This window comes from Heptranchias perlo, chromosome 20 (assembly GCF_035084215.1).
Source record: "Heptranchias perlo isolate sHepPer1 chromosome 20, sHepPer1.hap1, whole genome shotgun sequence".
Classification (NCBI taxonomy): Eukaryota; Metazoa; Chordata; class Chondrichthyes; order Hexanchiformes; family Hexanchidae; genus Heptranchias; species Heptranchias perlo.
Window position 1 is genome coordinate 5,107,433 of NC_090344.1, and position 17,654 is coordinate 5,125,086.

General features: G+C 43.8%; 1 protein-coding gene and 1 long non-coding RNA gene across 2 annotated transcripts; both read right to left on the reverse strand.

The window, feature by feature from the left end:
* Positions 1 to 1,942: 1,942 nt before the first annotated feature.
* Positions 1,943 to 4,471, reverse strand: LOC137335582 (zinc finger protein 271-like). The gene is made up of 3 exons (XM_068000892.1): positions 4,445 to 4,471; positions 4,197 to 4,352; positions 1,943 to 4,100 (listed from the first exon to the last, which is right to left on the reverse strand). The coding sequence occupies exons 1-3, from the start codon at positions 4,469 to 4,471 to the stop codon at positions 3,015 to 3,017; spliced, it is 1,269 nt and encodes a 422-aa protein (XP_067856993.1). The 3' UTR covers positions 1,943 to 3,014.
* Positions 4,472 to 6,672: 2,201 nt separating this feature from the next.
* On the reverse strand, positions 6,673 to 17,654 carry LOC137335605 (uncharacterized). The gene is made up of 3 exons (XR_010966458.1): positions 16,088 to 17,654; positions 11,212 to 11,723; positions 6,673 to 6,891 (listed from the first exon to the last, which is right to left on the reverse strand). It is a non-coding gene; the product is annotated as an uncharacterized lncRNA (long non-coding RNA).

Sequence of the window (17,654 nt, forward strand, 5' to 3'; positions counted from 1 at the left end):
CACAGATGATAAGGGTAACTTGTGTGTAGAAGCAGAGGATGTGGGTAGGGTTTTAAATGAATATTTAGTCTCCGTATTCACAAAGGAAAGGGATGATCCAGAGGTAGTGGTTGAAGAGGAGAGGTGTGAAATATTAGACAAGGTAAACATAACGAGAGGGGAAGTACGAGAGGGACTGCAATCCATGAAAGTTGATAAGTCATCATGGCCGGATGGATTGTTTCCTAGACTATTGAAGGAAGCCAGGGAGGAAATAGCGGATGATCATTTTCCAATCCTCATTAGATACAGGGGAGGTACCGGAGAATTGGAAGACTGCAAACGTAAGACCATTGTTTAAAAAGGGTACGAGGGAAAGGTCGAACAATTATAGGCCGGTCAGTCTTACCTCGGTGGTGGGCAAACTATTAGAATCAATACTGAGAGATAGGATAAACTGTCACTTGGAAAGGCATGGTTTTATCAGCGATAGTCAGCATGGATTTGTTCAAGGAAGGTCATGCCTTACAATTCTGATTAAATTCTTTGATAAAGTGACAAGGAGGATTGATGAGGATAGTGCAGTGGATGTTGTCTACATGGATTGTAGTAAGGCATTTGACAAGGTCCCACATGGCAGACTGGTCAGAAAGGTAAAAGCCCATGGGATACAGGGAAATGTGGTGCATTGGATCCAAAATTGGCTCAGTAACATGAAACAAAGGGTAAAAGTCGATGGATAACTTTGTGAATGTAAATCCACTTCCAGTGGTGTGCCATAGGGCTCAGTGTTGGGTCCCTTGCTGTTTGTGGTATATATTAATGATTTGGACTTGAATGTAGGAGTGCATGATTGGCAAATTGCAGAAATTGGCTGTGTAGTTGATAGTGAAGAGGATAGCTGCAGACTCCAAGAAGATATCAATGGGTTAGTGGAATGAGCGGAAAAATGGCAAATGAAGTTCAACCCGGAGAAGTGTGAGGCAATGCACTTCGGGAGGGCAAACAGTAAAAGGGAATACGCAGTAAACAGGAATATATTGAGAGGGGTGGAGGAAGTGATAGACCCTGGAGTGCATGTGCACTGGTCCCTGAAGGTGGCAGTACAGGTAGATAAGGTTGTGAAGAAGGCATATGGAATGCTCTCCGTTATTAGCTGAGGTATGGAATACAAAAGCAGGGATGTAATGATGGAACTGTATAAAACGCTGGTAAGGCCACAGCTGGAGTATTGTGCGCAGTTCTGGTCACCACATTACAGGAAGGACGTAATTGCTCTGGAGAGAGTGCAGAGAAGATTTACAAGAATGTTGCCAGGGCTTGAAAATTGCAGCTACGAGGAGAGATTGGATAGGTTGGTGTTGTTTTCCTTGGAGCAGAGGAGGCTGAGGGGAGACTTGATTGAGGTGTACAAAATTATGAGGGGCTGAGATCGAGTAGACAGGAAGTCCCTGTTCCCCGATCGGAGAGTTCAAGAACCAAAGGACAGAGATTTAAGTTGATTGGCGGAAGGATTAGAGGGGACACGAGGAAAATCTTTTTTACCCAGAGGGTGGTGGGTGTATGGAATTCGCTACTCGAATTGGTGGTAGAGGCAGGGACCCTCAACTCTTTAAAAAAGTTCCTGGAGCTGCTACAGACCGGGTACTGGAAGGTCGGATTAGAATGAGCACCTGGTTGTTCTTCGAGACGGCACGGAAATGATGGGCAGAATGGCCTCCTTCTGTGCTGTATCTTTCCTGTGGTTACCTTATATCCATTAATACCAGGTTTTAGCTGTTGTCAGGAATAGTCCCTTCATGGTCGCCAATTGTAGGATTTAAACCACTATTTTCAGGATTATAATCTGATCCAATCTAAGGACTGGTTCCTGACAACAACAAGATCACCACTGGTACTGGTATTATAGTTAAAGGCAAAAGAGATTGAATAAGCACATCACAATTAGTACAAAAAGGTGATACTTAACATAGAAAAATGGTCAGTGTTCCTTGAAACCTCGGAAGTATCCCTCCAAGTGACTATGGCGCGGTCTCTCTCTCTCTCTTGCTGTGATCTGTTGACTGAAGAGTTCTCTTCTTCCTTGCCAGAATCTTGCGCGCCTTCCTCAGCTTTTGAGGTCTATTCGAATCCCCTTTTTCAGTTTATGAGCAGTTCACTATCACATCCACATCTCTCAGCCTTACCATTATTCATGTCTCTCAAGCTTCGGAAGTTACATTCCAAGCATAACTCCTGGTACCATCCGTGCCTTGTTGTTACAGACTGAACAGAACCTTATCTTAGAGTTTACATTGTCAGCCTTCACAGAACCGTTTCTATAAACAGACTTCTATTCACTAGCTTGCGGAGGCTCGAGATAGAGAGACCGAAGCCTGCGTGATTACTTGATTTAATTAACCTCCAGTCCCAGTTATCTACATGTCTTTTAGACATTGTGCTATTACAGCACATTCCTCCCTTAGTGCCTGTGATTTCCCCAAGGTCTGTTACTTCCCACTTTACTGTTGTCAGCATCCTTTTAGTTTTAACTGCAAACTTGACTATAATAACCATCATGCATCCTTCTCGGCCCACCAGCACTTTCTTATTGAATACACGTGACATGGTTCATACTATATTAATACACAGTACAGTTTACATTTATAGATACATAGATTCATAGCACATTTCATTCTACTTCCACTATTGATTATAATTGGACTGAATTATATCTGTTAATGGGATAATCCTTACACGTTATTCTTCCTGACTCGAAACACCATAGTTCAGTCCTGGATGTGATTAACTGCAGAATCCAACCCCTGCAGTAATATGTGAACTCGCTGGTGTCTCAGCACATGTGATGACTGAGTGAATCCCTTCCCACACACTGAGCAGGTGAACAGTCTCTCCCCAGTGTGAGTGCGTCGATGTCTTCACAATTTATATCTGTATTTAGAGCTCTTCACGCAGTCAGAACATTTAAATGGTCTCTCATCAGAGTGAACAAGTTGGTGTGTCAGCAGTTTGGATGAAATAGTGAATCCCTTCCCTCACACTGAGCAGGTGAACGGCCTCTCCCCAGTGTGAGTGTGTTGGTGAGTCAGCAGATTAATTTTGCTTTTAAATCTCTTCTCACAGTCAGAACATTTAAAAGGTCTCTCATCGGAGTGAACTCGCTGGTGTATTAGCAGGGTGGAAGATTGAGTGAATTTCTTCCCACACACGGAGCAGGAGAACAGCCTCTCCCCAGTGTGAACTCGCTGGTGCATCAGCAGGTTGGATGACCGAGTAAATCTCTTCTTACACATGGAGCAGGAGAATGGCCTCTCCCCATTGTGAATTCGCTGGTGTATCAGCAGGTGGGATGCCTGAGTAAATCTCTTCTTACACACAGAGCAGGAGAACGGCCTCTCTCCAGTGTGAGTGCGTTGGTGTGTCAGCAGATTAATTTTGCTTTTAAATCTCTTCTCACAGTCAGAACATTTAAAAGGTCTCTTATCAGAGTGAACTCGCTGGTGTGTCAGCAGAGTGGATGACTGAGTAAATCTCTTCCCACACACGGAGCAGGAGAACGGCCTCTCCCCAGTGTGAACTCGCTGGTGTATCAGCAGTGTGAAGGACTGGGTGAATCCCTTCCCACACACAGAGCAGGAGAATGGCCTCTCTCCAGTGTGAATTCGCTGGTGTGCCAGCAGGTGGGATGCCCAAGTAAATCTCTTCTTACACACGGAGCAGATGAACGGCCTCTCCCCAGTGTGAGCACTTTGATGTCTCAGCAGATTAATTTTGCTTTTAAAGCTTCTCTCACAGTCAGAACATTTAAAAGGTCTCTCATCAGTGTGAACTCGCTGGTGTCTCAGCAGGGTGGATGACTGAGTGAATCTCTTCTTACACACGGAGCAGGTGAACGGCCTCTCCCCAGTGTGAACTCGCTGGTGTGACAAAAGTTGTGATGACAGTGTGAATCTCTTCCCGCTCACAGAGCAGATGAACGGCCTCTCCCCAGTGTCACTGCGTTGATGTCTCAGCAGTTGGTTTCTGCTTTTAAAGCTCTTCCCACAGTCAGAGCATTTAAAAGGTCTCTCATCGGAGTGAACTCGCTGGTGTATCAGCAGGTTGGATGACTGAGTGAATCTCTTCCCACACACAGAGCAGGAGAACGGCCTCTCCCCAGTGTGAACTCGCTGGTGTGCCAGCAGGTTGGATGACTGAGTGAATGTCTTCTTACACACGGAGCAGGAGAACGGCCTCTCCTCAGCGTGAATTCGCTGGTGTGCCAGCACGTGCGATGACTGGGCGAATCTCTTCTTACACACGTAGCAGGAGAACTGCCTCTCCCCAGTGTGAACTCGCTGGTGTGCCAGCAGGTGGGATGACCGAGTAAATCTCTTCTTACACACGGAGCAGATGAACAGCCTCTCCCCAGTGCCACTGCGTTGATGTCTCAGAAGTTCATTTCTGCTTTTAAAACTCTTCCCACAGTCAGAGCATTTAAAAGGTCTCTCATCGGAGTGAACTCGCTGGTGTATCAGCAGGGTGGATGAATAAGTGAATGTCTTCCCACACACAGAGCAGGAGAACGGCCTCTCCCCAGTGTGAACTCGCTGGTGTCTCAGCAGGTGCGATGATCGAGTGAATCTCTTCTTACACACGGAGCAGGAGAACGGCCTCTCCCCAGTGTGACTGCGTCGATGAGTTTCCAGCTCTGACGGGTAATTGAATCCCTTCCCACAGTCCCCACATTTCCACGGTTTCTCCATGGTGCGGGTGTCCTTGTCTCTCTCCAGGTTGGACGATCAGTTGAAGCCTCGTCCACACACAGAACACGTGTATGATTTCTCCCCGCTGTGAATTGTGTGATGTTTTTTCAGGCTGTGTAACTGGTTAAAGCTCTTTCCACAGTCAGTGCACTGGAACACTCTCACACGGGTGTGTGTGTCTCGGTGCTTTTCCACTCACACTGATGTTTGAAATCTTCTCTCAGACAGAACAGACAAACATTTCTCCTTCCACATTCAAAGGCCGATGATATTCAGGTCCTGACGAATCGCGTGACTCTGTCAGATCTTGACGTGCTGCTTGGTTTGAGTTTCCCTCTGAAAATCCTCCCCTTCAAATACCCTGTAAAAGGAGTTTATAAAAGTCATCACTAAGTACAGGATAGAAATTGAGAACAGACAATTCTAGTTTCTACGGAACATTCTTTCCTCTCTTGTGCCTCAAAGCTGTAAATCCCCGTCCCACACACTCTCCCTCCTCCCTGTGCTGAAATCCAAACTCATCGCATCATCTTTCAGTGGCCCTAAACCATGAGTGAAAGGGTGAGAGAGTGAATGTGAGTACAGCATTGGGCTCGGTGTGGAGAATGTTTCAGTGGGGCAGCAGTGATCATAATCTCATTAGGTTGAGAATAGTTATGGAAAAGGACAAGGGACAGTCAAATGTGAAAATTCTTAACTGGAGGAGGGCTAATTTCAGTGAGTTAAAAACGGATCTTGTCCGCATGGATTGGAATCAAAAATTGGCGAGCAGAACAGTAATTGAACAGTGGGAAGCCTCCAAGGAGGAGTTGGATTGGGTACAGAGTAGACAGATTCCAATGAGGAGGAAAGGAACGGCATCCGAAGCTAGAGCTCCCGAGATGAATGAAGATATAGAGATCACCATTGCTCCTTCATTTACGGACGATCACTGACCGATCATCATTTCTCCTTCATTTACAGACGTTCCCTGACCGATTACTATTTCTCCTCCATTTACAGACATTCCCTGACCGATTACCATTTCTCCTTCATTCACAGACATTCCCTGACCGGTCACAATTTCTCCTGCATTTACACTCTCCCTGACCGATCACCATTTCTCCTTCATTTTCAGAAGCTCCCTGACCGATCTCCATTTCTCTTTCATTTACAGACAATCCCTGACCGATTACCATTTCTCCTTCATTTACAGATACTCCCTGACCGATCACCATTTCTCCTTCATTTACAGACGCTCCCTGACCTGTCACCATTTCTCCTTCATTTACAGACGCTCCCTGAGAATTCCCAGTTTACACCGCGCATGCGCGGGGCCGCGGCCTTTTGTTGAGAGTTGGTCCGGAGCGAAACGGGAGAAACCGGAAACCGGCGGGTAGTGAGGGGGGATAATGTTCACTGTTTTATATTCGGGTCTGGGGCCGCACTCGGGGTTTGTGAAGCCTGAGCCTGGGCCTGAGCCCGGACCCGGGCCCCGGGGTTTATTGATCCTCTTGCTCCGATCCTCTCACCTGCACCGAACGCGCTCCTCCCGCAGCCTCGACTGACCGCGCATGCTCAGGACACAGTGAACGATAATGAGTCAGACTGCGCCTGCGCGCTGTGCTCCACTGATTCAGATAGGGCACAATCTGTACCGCGCTGCATGCTGGGTGGTACAGCCGCCATTGATGATCTTAATATGTGGCCGAAAAGCAAAGACATTGGAACCAGGGAGAGCGCGTTTGGACCAAAGATAATAAAATAAACTGAAACCCCAGCTCCTCGTGCCATTTAAACCGGCAAAAACACACAGCGCAGACGCGCCCCCACTTTGGTGAACTCCAAAAAATATTTTTTTCGTAAGTTTTATTAATTTCGTTGTACTAAATGTTGCAACTGACGGGTTCAATTAATGTTTATTTTCCAACTGCAACTCAGGATCACCAGTCTCACTATTAACCCCGCCCTGATGATTAAGGGGAGTTCTGGACCAATAGCAGGAGCGGAAATTGGTTGGATGGATGCCGAACAGTTGGTCCTCCAACCAATCGGAGTGCGTGAGGGGCGGGAGTTGCGGCACCCAATGGGCGGGTCGAAGCCCAGATGTCCGTCATTGTCTGAAGCATCATTTAAAAAAAATATTTTTTCTTCAACTCCAGGAGAAAACTCGATCTTTCTGTTGCGTCTTGAAACAGATGAAATCCGATGAGGTGGAGCAAACATTTCAACATTTGTTAGAAAAACACATTAATTAAGAACAGGCAACATTGATTATTTGAGATAATTCAAGTCTACTGATAAAGGGAATGTCGTGGATGTTGTGTAGTTGGATTGTGAAAAGGTGTTTGATAAGATGCCGGACAGGAGGCTTGTTGATTAAATTAATACTCACGGTATTAAAATGAATGGGGCAGTATGGATAGGAAGTTGTGTCAAGGGCAGAAAACAGAGAGTAGTGGTTAATGGATGTTCTTCAGACTGGAGGGATGTAAACAGTGGTGTCCCCCAGGGTCAGTGTTGTGACCATTCCTCTTCTCAATATAGAGAATGATCTCAGCTTGGGTCTGTGGGACACATGGTGAAAATCTATGCCCTCTATCTATTGACTTCTCTGCTAATGGAAATAGGTCCTTCTTATCCACTCTATCCAGGCCCCTCGTAATTTTATACACCTCAATTAAATCACCCCTCAGCCTCCTCTGATCCAAAGAAAACAGCCCCAGCCTATCCAATCTTTCCTCATAGCTAAAATTCTCCAGTCCTGGCACATCCTCTGTACTCTCCTCTGTACTCTCTCTATTGCATTTACACCCTTCCTGTATTGTGGTGACCAGTACTTTATGCAGTATCCGAGCTGTGGCCTAACCAGTGTTTTATAGAGTTCCAGCATAACCTCCCTGCTCTTACATTCTATGCCGTGTCTAATAAAGGAAAGTATTCCATATGCCTTCTTAACCACCTTATCTACCTGTCCTGCTACCTTCAGGGATCTGTGGACATGCACTCCAAGGTCCCTGACTTCTTCTACACCTTTCAGTATCCTACCATTTATTTGTGCTCCCTTTGCCTTATTTGCCGTTCCCAAATGCATTATCTCACACTTCTCCGGATTGAATTCCATTTGCCACTTTTCTGCCCACTCAACCAGTCCATTGATATCTTCCTGCAGCCTACAGCTTTCCTCCTCACGATCAACCATACGGCCAATTTTGTCTCATCTGCAAACTTCTTGATCAAGCCCCCTACATTTAAGTCCAAATAATTAATATGTATCACAAAAAGCATGGGACCTAGTACAGAGCCCTGCGGAACCCCACTGGAAACAACCTTCCAGGCACAAAAACACCCATCGACCATTTCTCTTTACTTCCTGCTACTGTGCCAATTTTGGATCCAACTTGCCACTCTCCCTTCAATCCCATGGGCTTGTACTTTTTCCACCAATCTGTCATGTGGGATCGTCTCGAAAGACTTGCTAAAATCCATGTACACCGTGTACAAATCCATGTACAAATGCACTTCCCTTATTGACTCTCCTTGTTATCTCCTCAATAAATTCAATCAAGTTAGTCAGACATGACCTCCCCTTAACAAATCCATGCTGACTGGCCTTGATTACTCCATGACTTTCTAAGTGATGGTTTATACTGTCCCTCAGAATTGATTCCAATAATTTGCCCACCACCGAGGTTAGGCTGACTGGCCTGTAATTACTCAGTCGATCACTCGCTCCCTTTTTAAACAATGGTACAACGTTCCCAGTCCTCCAATCATCGGCACCATACCTGCATGAAGTGAGGATCGGAAAATGATGGTCAGAGCCTCCGTTATTTCCTTCCTTGCTTTTTTAACAGCCTGAGATACATTTCATCCGATCCTTGTGATTTATCTACCTTCAAAGATGCTAAACACTTTAAAACTTCCTCTCTCACTAAGGTTATCCCATCCAATTTTTCACACTCCTCCTCCTTAACTGCAACTTCTGCATCGTCCTCTTTTGTGAAGACAGACACAAAGCATTCATTAAGAACCACACCTACATCTTCCACCTCCACACACAGGTTACCTTTTTAGTCTCTAATAGGCCCCACTCTTTCCTTAGTTAACCTCTTGCTCTTAATGTATTTATAAAACATCTTTGGATTTTCCTTGATTTTACTTGCCAATACTGTTTGATGCTCTCCCTTTGCTTTCCTAATTCATTTTTAATTTCACCCCTGCATTTTTTATACTCCTCTAGGCTTTCTGTAGTATTGAGCTCTCGGTGTCTGACATAAGCATTTCTTTTCTACCTATCTTACCCTATATGCCCCTTGACATCAAGGGATATAATTTCCTACTCATTGATCCAAACATCACACATTACAATCTAATCTACTATATTACTCACTCTGGTTTAAGTTTATATTATGGTTGATAACAGACAAAGTCTTTTCTTTCTCCTTATCTGATTAAAGATTCCAACTAGCCGATTCGATGGAATGGAATGTCTGATCAGTGTTGCCATGGCGACCTGCCTGCAGCCAAATGCCTGTTTGAGTTTCTAATTCAGACTAAACCTCTCCTCCCCATAATACACATTATATCATACATTTGATGTCAATGTATTTTAGCCATGTTATGTTAATATCTATAAACCTGCAAAGTGTTGAGATACACAAACCTTTAAAAGTGGGAGCTCAAGTTGATAAAGTGGTAGAAAAAATACATGTGATCCTCGGTTTTACAAATAGAGGTCCAGAGCACAAAAGGACAGAGGCCATGTAAACCTGTACAAGTTATTGGTTAGGCTGCGGTTAGAATATTGTGTCAAGTTTTGGGGATCTTACACTGGGAAAGATGTCAAGGCCATGGAGAGGGTGCAGAAGAGATTCACTGAAATGTGAAATATCAGTGACGAGAGACTTTAGTTATGAGGAGAGACAAGAGAAACTGGGACTCTTTTCATCAGAACAAAGAACGGTAAGTGGGATCTGAGGGCGGTGTTCAAATTTTGATCATGGGCATTGTCTAAATGTGTTAGGGACACTCAATGTCTCCTAAGGTCTGTGTACAGGGGAGGAGCAGATGGGTTTATCTTATCATCATCGGTTTAAATGTTGTTCTCATCGAGGTGAGCACCCAGTGTCAACACTCTCCAGTCTGGTACAGCATGGTTTAGATACAGAGTAAAGACCCTCTACACTGTACCATCAAACACTCCCAGGGCAGGTACAGCATCGCTTCAATCGAGACAAAATCTCCCTCAGCACTGTCCCATCAAACACTCCCAGGGCAGGTACAGCACAGGTTAGATACAGAGTAAAGCTCCATCAGCACTACCCTATCCAACACTCCCAGGGCAACCACAGCACGGGTGAGACACAGAGAAATGCTCCCTCTAAACTGTCCCAACAAACACTTCCATGGTAGGTACATCACGGGATAGATACAGACAAAAGGTCCCTCTTCTTGTCCCATCAAACAGTCCCAAGGCACGACAGCACAGTTTAGATACAGAGTAAAGCTCCCTCCACACTGTACTATCAAACCCTCCCAGAGCAGGTACAGCACCAGTTAAGTAAAGAGTAGAGCTCCCGCTACACTGTCCCATCAAACACTCACAGGCCATACAGAACAGTGTAGGATTTAAACCGCTACTTTCAGGATTATAATTTAATCAAATCTAAGGATTAGTTCGTGACAAGAACAAGATCACCACGGTACTGGTATTATGGTTAAAAGCAAAACAGATTTATTAAGCACATCACAATTCGTACAAAAATCCTCGAGATAGAGAGGCTTAAGCCCGCGTGACTCCTTGATTTAATTAAACTTCAGTCCCAGTTATCTAAATGTCTTTTTGACATTATGCTATTACAGCAAATTCCTCCCTTAGTGCCTGTGATTTCCCCAACGTCTGTTCATTCCCACTTTAATGTTGTCAGCATCCTTTTAGTTTTAACTGCAAACTTGACTATAATAACCATCATGCTTCCATCTCGGCCCACCAGATTAGATCTGTTATTGGGTTAATCCTTACAATTCCCAACCTTGAGGGTGAGGTATTTATGCCGATCCCTCATACTGCATGCGAATATATTTTAGGTTCCCATTTTTTGTTCCTCTCTATTAGGTCTTGGGTTCTGATATCTGATGATCCTGTCAATTCCATGGTGCAATTTAAGCCTTTCTGATTCCAATCAAAACCACACGTGTCTACTGAGTGGTCATATAAATCATCGGGGCAAATGAGGGCATCTTCACTGGAATAGCATCCCTGTCGGTTCGGTTCTATCCAAGTTAACTCTCTTAATTGGAACAACCATTGGGGTGGGGTCCAAAATCGGCGAACAGTAGCTCCTCTCACAACTCCTATATTTTGCACTCTGTAGTGTTTTGTTTTAAACACAGGTTCTGGATCTGAGACAATATAGTACACAGGGGAAAGTAAAAGGTGCTACTATATTGTCACACTTATAACATACAAGTACTGTAATAGACAAACAATCAATCACAAGCTCACGTCCGTCTGCCCGTCGGGGACCCCTGAAGTTGACGGCTGGTCATTGAGCCTGTAGTTTTCCCAGGCACCGGATGCACTCCCAGTCCTGAGTGAAATCCTCCGAGTCTGGGAAGTCCCCGATATTTATACTGGGGCGGAAACAAGTGGACTTGCGGCGGACGGCCAGCTCAAACAGCTGGTGGCCTTGAGGCGTCTTGCGCGATGTAAACACGTTTAGCTGCTGACAACACTTGTGATATGTCATACAGTTCACCCTTATGTTACACACTCTGAACAGGGTATTGGGTATCGTTCGGTTCATACTACATGGGAATTCCTACTCCTAGTACCAACAACTTCTGGCTCCCTACTTCGTGGCATTCATGCTTGATCGGACGAAATTTGATGAATTTTCTGATTTTACATAAATCTGCATCTCCATTGACAAGATTCAGATTTAAACCATATTCTTGCATCTCCATTTTGAATCTGAATGAAACCACTCTGGGTCAATTTTCACCGTAACCCGTAGCCTTAAAACAAAACAAATCAAAATGTTTTCAAAAGAAGAAAAGCAGATTGGATCAAGGCTGATGATTGCTTTTCCTTCTCTATTTCATTTTAAATTATTGAAACAAAATCACCATGCTGTGACATTTGATATCTGCCGATATCTGCAGCTAAGGTCTTAAATTTTTAACACCACTGGATCGCTTCCTGCCCCAAATTCCTCCAGCAAAGGTTGCACCGTAACTTTTTAAAGCCATTTTATGTCAAAGAACGACTCTTGGTAATCCTGCACCATCAACACTCATGTGTTTCTGAAAATCAGGGTCACCTGTTTTAAACGAAACACAGAAAATCCATTGTGGCTCTTCCTGAGAGCCCATGGGGTTAATTTGTCAAATCATCATTTATTATTTCTTTTGTCCAAAGGAATAATCCCTTTACCCGAAACAAATCCAGAAAACAAAACAGGAGAGAGGGACTGCCCAGCCCCCCTCCCTCTCTCTCTCTGGAGTTGGCAGCCTGTCTGTAATAAAGTCTGTCTCTCCCACACACAGATGTCCGTAGGACTGCCAACTGGAATTTCCAACTCCAAATCCTTCTCTCTGTGTTTTCAAGATGTAACCACATTAAGAAAAATGTTTTGTGTTTTTGATTTCATTTATTCCCTCAGGGGAGGAGGGTTTATGGGTCCTCACCATCCACTCCTGAAGAAAGGGGGTGACTTCCTTCGAAATTCACAAAAATAATTGTTTTTATCAAGAGACAATAACACTGTTTACAGTACCTGCTCTTTCCACTTTCAGAATGCTGTGACTCCAAAGGTGTCAGATCAACATCTTAAAAAAACTAGTGCAGTCCAAATACTTAACTTCAGCAATACAGAAGTACGGGTTAGTTACTTCTTGCATGTCAAAACCTTAAGGTGTGGGGGAGGAATCAATCACAATCGCACAAAATGCTTCGAAGAAGTTCAAATTAATTTATAACCAGAGACCATCCTGCAACTGTAACGTGTAATTCTTTAAAGCTGCACTTTATCTTTTCTTTTACAATTAAATCTCATTTTGTCAATTATTTTATATAAATGCAAAGGTTGTTGCTTGGTGAATTGAAAACAGATGTCAGTGTCCTTGGAAGGGGTTAACTTTATTTTTTGCAGAAACAAAACGACGGAGCCAGATATCAGATGCACGCAGCGTTCTCAGCTTATGTCAACACAGCTTTCACGTAAATTATTTAAAAAAAACATTCGTACAGGGAAATAGCATCTCTGTTCGTACATTTTAGTTTTTAGTTAGTCCAGTATTTCCAGACTGTTGTGATCAAAGTTTTGTTGAGGTCCCCCTCAATTTCTAATTGTTTCTTAAGTTTTATAATTTGCTATCATCGCCATAATACAACTATAGCTTTCCAATTCATTGTTTTTTCGCATACTTTCGTGGGTATGATTGTAACCAACTCTCCGAGCTGTTCTAGGTTTCCTGCTTTTCCTATCAAGGTGATATCAGATATCCTTTTTTATCTGTTCCGTTTTTGGGTCACTTTTTTTTCAAACCACAGCCAATCACAAGATAAAAAGGGGTGTGCTGTTGAGAATCCCTACGTGGTCAGTTTTCAGTAAAATATTAAAATGTCTACGTGGCAAAGAAGCAGAATGTAAAATGGTTAGAAAGGGTTAATTAGTTAGTAACTGAGATTGGTACAGGTGGCCTGGCCTCCTGCTGGGCCATATGTTTGCTTAGTCAGCAGGCCTGCATTGTCTTATCAATGATAGGTCTTTGATGTGAGTCAAGGACTGGTCTGAATGTCTCCATGTTTATGGCAGATCAATATAGGGAACGAGCTTAGCCAAAGTTGAAAGACATTCCAGGTTGGGAGATAAGGAACAGAAGGAACAGGGAAGAACATTCCAAGTTGGAAAGTGAGGAAGTTATCCCCTTTGATGTCTAACAGCAACATGGTCAGCACATGATTATCTATGATTGGCCGGAAATAATGTAACCTCGCATGGCAACCTGTGCCCGGCTTATGATTGGTGTTGACCCTCGTTAAGTATGTTCCAACCCCTATTGATTGTATAAAAACGTGTGGATTTCTGTATGTTTTTGTTCTTGCTCTGCCAGCATAGAGGGACTCTATCAGGAGTCCAAATCAATGCTGCAGACTAAGAACCCTGCTATTAAAGTTGTGCTGAACTTTAAAATGTATTCGACTTCAGTTTTTGCTGAACCAGACTGAGGGGAAAGAATCCGGATCGTCACTGTCAGATCTAACAGCTATCACATTTGAGTACAACCAAGATTAATCCCAAAATTATCAAAATTGATGCCCTGTGCTGGATAACAAGATGTCGTTCTTCGATTTACAGTTACACAACATTAATTACTTACACCAATTCACACTCACCAATACTCAACACAACTTAAACTTCAAATCACTTGAATTTAAGAAATTCAAAATGCCAATTTTTCTGTGAAGATCCCATGTCTGGAATTTGACACACTCACATTTTATAAGAACCAGAATTTAATAGGTCACTTAACCTTAATAACTCCAATTTTAATTCAGCAATATCAGAATTAAACACAAGACAAAACAGATACATTACACAAAAGAGGAAAACACGTAAGACGCAGTAAGAAGGGGGCATGGCCCACAACACCAACAGAAAACACTCACAATCAGGACAGGCTTTTTAAAGAGACAGTACACTGGAAACAAAAGAGCACATTCTGTAGTTATTATCCCTCCCTTTTTAAATCATTTATCCTTCATCTCTGCACTCCATTTTCAATCTCTAATTTTTCCTACTTAACTTAATTCTAAACTGATTTAAAATCTCATGTTGAAAGCCCTTTTTACCAGGCTTGTTTTTACTCCCATGTTGAAAAGCTTTCTTGTTTCGGGCAGCAGCTTGGTTAAAGACAATAAACGGAAGGCCATCTCCCAAGTCCGAAGTGAGAGCGGATAAAATAACATTCTTCATATCACTGTCTTCAAAATTGGGGTGGTAACTCGGAAACGTCTGTCGACACTGTCTTAATTCTGGGGGGCACGTTTGTGGACTAATTGGTCCTAATTGTTGGACACATGCTTGTAGTTCGGAATAATCTAAGGGCTGAGACCGTTGGGATGCACCTGCCCAGGGGACCCCAGGTGGAGAATTTGCTCCTCCCGCTGCTGGTGCTGCACCTGGTACATTGGGAACTACCTGAGTTCTGATAATAACACTCACCGGGTTTTCTGCACTTGGGGAATCAAGTGGGCCTTGTCTTCGTCAGGGACCTTTCCCTCAATTTGAGCAACGGAAACCGGTTTCTCCTCACGGTTCACATGGGGCGGAGGATCTCGTGCAGGGAGGGGTGGCAGAGGGGGATATAAGTTCTCACTATACTCATTTCTTTCTTGACCATAATCCACGTCAGGGTCCCCCCAGGGTCATTGCCGCTACCACTGTATGTTACACACTCAGTTGTTTTTCCAACTGGCTAACTCTGGTATGGCATTGACGATGATCCACCTCTCTCTGGGGGCGCTTGAGAGCTTCTCTCAAAGCATCTCTTGCATCCTCAAAATGTTTCGTGAGGCGAGTATTGTCTTTCATTACAGTTTCTAGCTGACATCGTATTTCTTCTAAATTATATAATGCTGATCCAGCATGAACAGCCTTAACACTTTGATGTTGCATGATTGCAGCTGCCGATGCAACTTGGTATTTTAGACCATCAACCTGACTATCTTTCTCGGCAAGTTCTTTCTGCTGCCATTTTAACTGGTCATCAATCTGACTATCTTTCTCAGCAAGTTCTTTCTGCTGCCGTTTTAACTGTTCATTCTGTACCAGGATAATGTGCCGATCTTGTCCCGTGCAATACGAGGGTGCAGAAGTGATCAAGCGGATCGCCCTATTCCGCCTCCATTTTTTACGCCACGGCGTCCTTCAATGTAACTTCCGGGCCTTTACCCAACCATTCTAACAATAAGACCTGTCCATCGGTCCCACTACAGTTTTTCTTGATCCGGGTACTATACTCCTTCCAAAGATCCCCGTTCGGCATCTTAGTGTACTTTAGAGAGCCACTATCCGTTTGTTATTACTAATCCCCCACAAGGATTGACTGGTGATCAAGTGATAACCCTCGCGTCCGTTACCTTATATCCAGTAATACCAGGTTTTGGCTGTTGTCAGAAATAGTCCCTTCGTGGTCGCCAATTGTAGGACTTAAACCACTACTTTCAGGATTATAATCTAATCTGATCTAAGAACTGGTTCCTGACAACAACAAGATTACCACGGTACTGGTATTATGGTTAAAGGCAAAACAGATTTATTAAGCACATCACAATTAGTACAAAAAGGTGATACTTAACAAAGGGGAATAGTCACAGTCTGTTCCTTGAAACCTCGGAAGTATCTCTCCAAGTGACGATGGCGCGGTCTCTCTCTCTCTTGCTGTGATCTGTTGACTGAAAAATTCTCTTCTTCCTTGCCAGAATCTTGTGCGCCTTCCTCAGCTTTTGAGGTCTCTTCTTATCCGCTTTTTCAGTTCATGAGCAGTTCACTATCACATCCACATCTCTCAGCCTGACCATTATTCATGTCTCTCAACCTTCAGAAGTTACATTCCAAGCATAACTCCTGGTACCATCCGTGCCTTGTTGTTACAGACTTAACAGAACCTTATCTGAGAGTTTAATTGCCAGCCTTCACAGAACCGTTTGTATAAACAGACTTCTATTCACTAGCTTGTGGAGGCTCGAGATAGAGAGGCCAAAGCCTGCGTGACACCTTGATTTAATTAACCTCCAGTCCCTTTATCTACATGTCTTTTAGACATTATGCTATTCCAGCACATCCTCCCTTAGTGCCTGTGGTTTTCCCCAAGGTCTGTTAATTACCACTTTAATGGCTTAATCCTTACACATTGTTCTTCCTGACTCTAAACACCATTGTACAGGACCCTTCTGTTCCATTCCGAGGAGCTCTGAACCATGGAAGGGAGCGGCTGCAACACATTTCTTACACGCCTCAAGATTAACCCGCACGACGACTTTGCTGTCAGTGAAGAGAGACGAGAAAGACCAAAGTGCCGTTTATCCCTCTCAGTGTGGCCCTGAAGGACTGTGTCCAGGCTGAAGTTCTGTTCCCACCGGACGATCAGGTAATGCTAAACACTCAGGTGGGAAAGACCAAAATCTACAACGTGTTTAAAACAAAGCTGATTTATTTAACAGATATCCAGAATATTAAACTCCAGCCCAGTTATAGGGGTTATTAACATCAGCAGAAACAATCCCCAACTGTCAGAATGAACATGTTTCAGTCCTGGATGGGATTAACAGCAGAATCCAACCCCTGCAGTCAATATGTGAACTCGCTGGTGTCTCAGCACGTGTGATGACTGAGTGAATCCCTTCCCACACACGGAGCAGGTGAACAGTCTCTCCATAATGTGCGTGAGTTGATGTGTCAGCAGTTCATTTCTGATTTTAAAGCTCTTCTCAAAGTCACTGCATTAAAAGGTCACTCAATAGTGTGAACAATTTGATGTCTCAGAAGGTGGGATGAATGAGTGAATCTCTTCCCACACACGGAGCAGGTGAACAGTCTCTCCCCAGTGTGAGTGTGTTGGTGTTTCAGCAGATCATTTGTGCTTTTAAAGCCCTTCACAGTCAGAACATTTAAAAAGTCTCTCCCCAGGGTGAGTACGTTGGTGTGTCAGCAGATTCCTTTTGCTTTTATATCTCTTCACACAGTCAGAACATTTAAAAGGTCTCTTATCAGTGTGAACTCGCTGGTGTCTCAGCAGGTGGGATGACCGAGTGAATCTCTTCTGACACACGGAAGAGATGAACGGACTTTCCCCAGTGTGAGCACTTCGATGTCTCAGCAGATTAATGTTGCTTTTAAAGCTCCTCTAACAGTCAGAACATTTAAAAGGTTTCTCATCAGT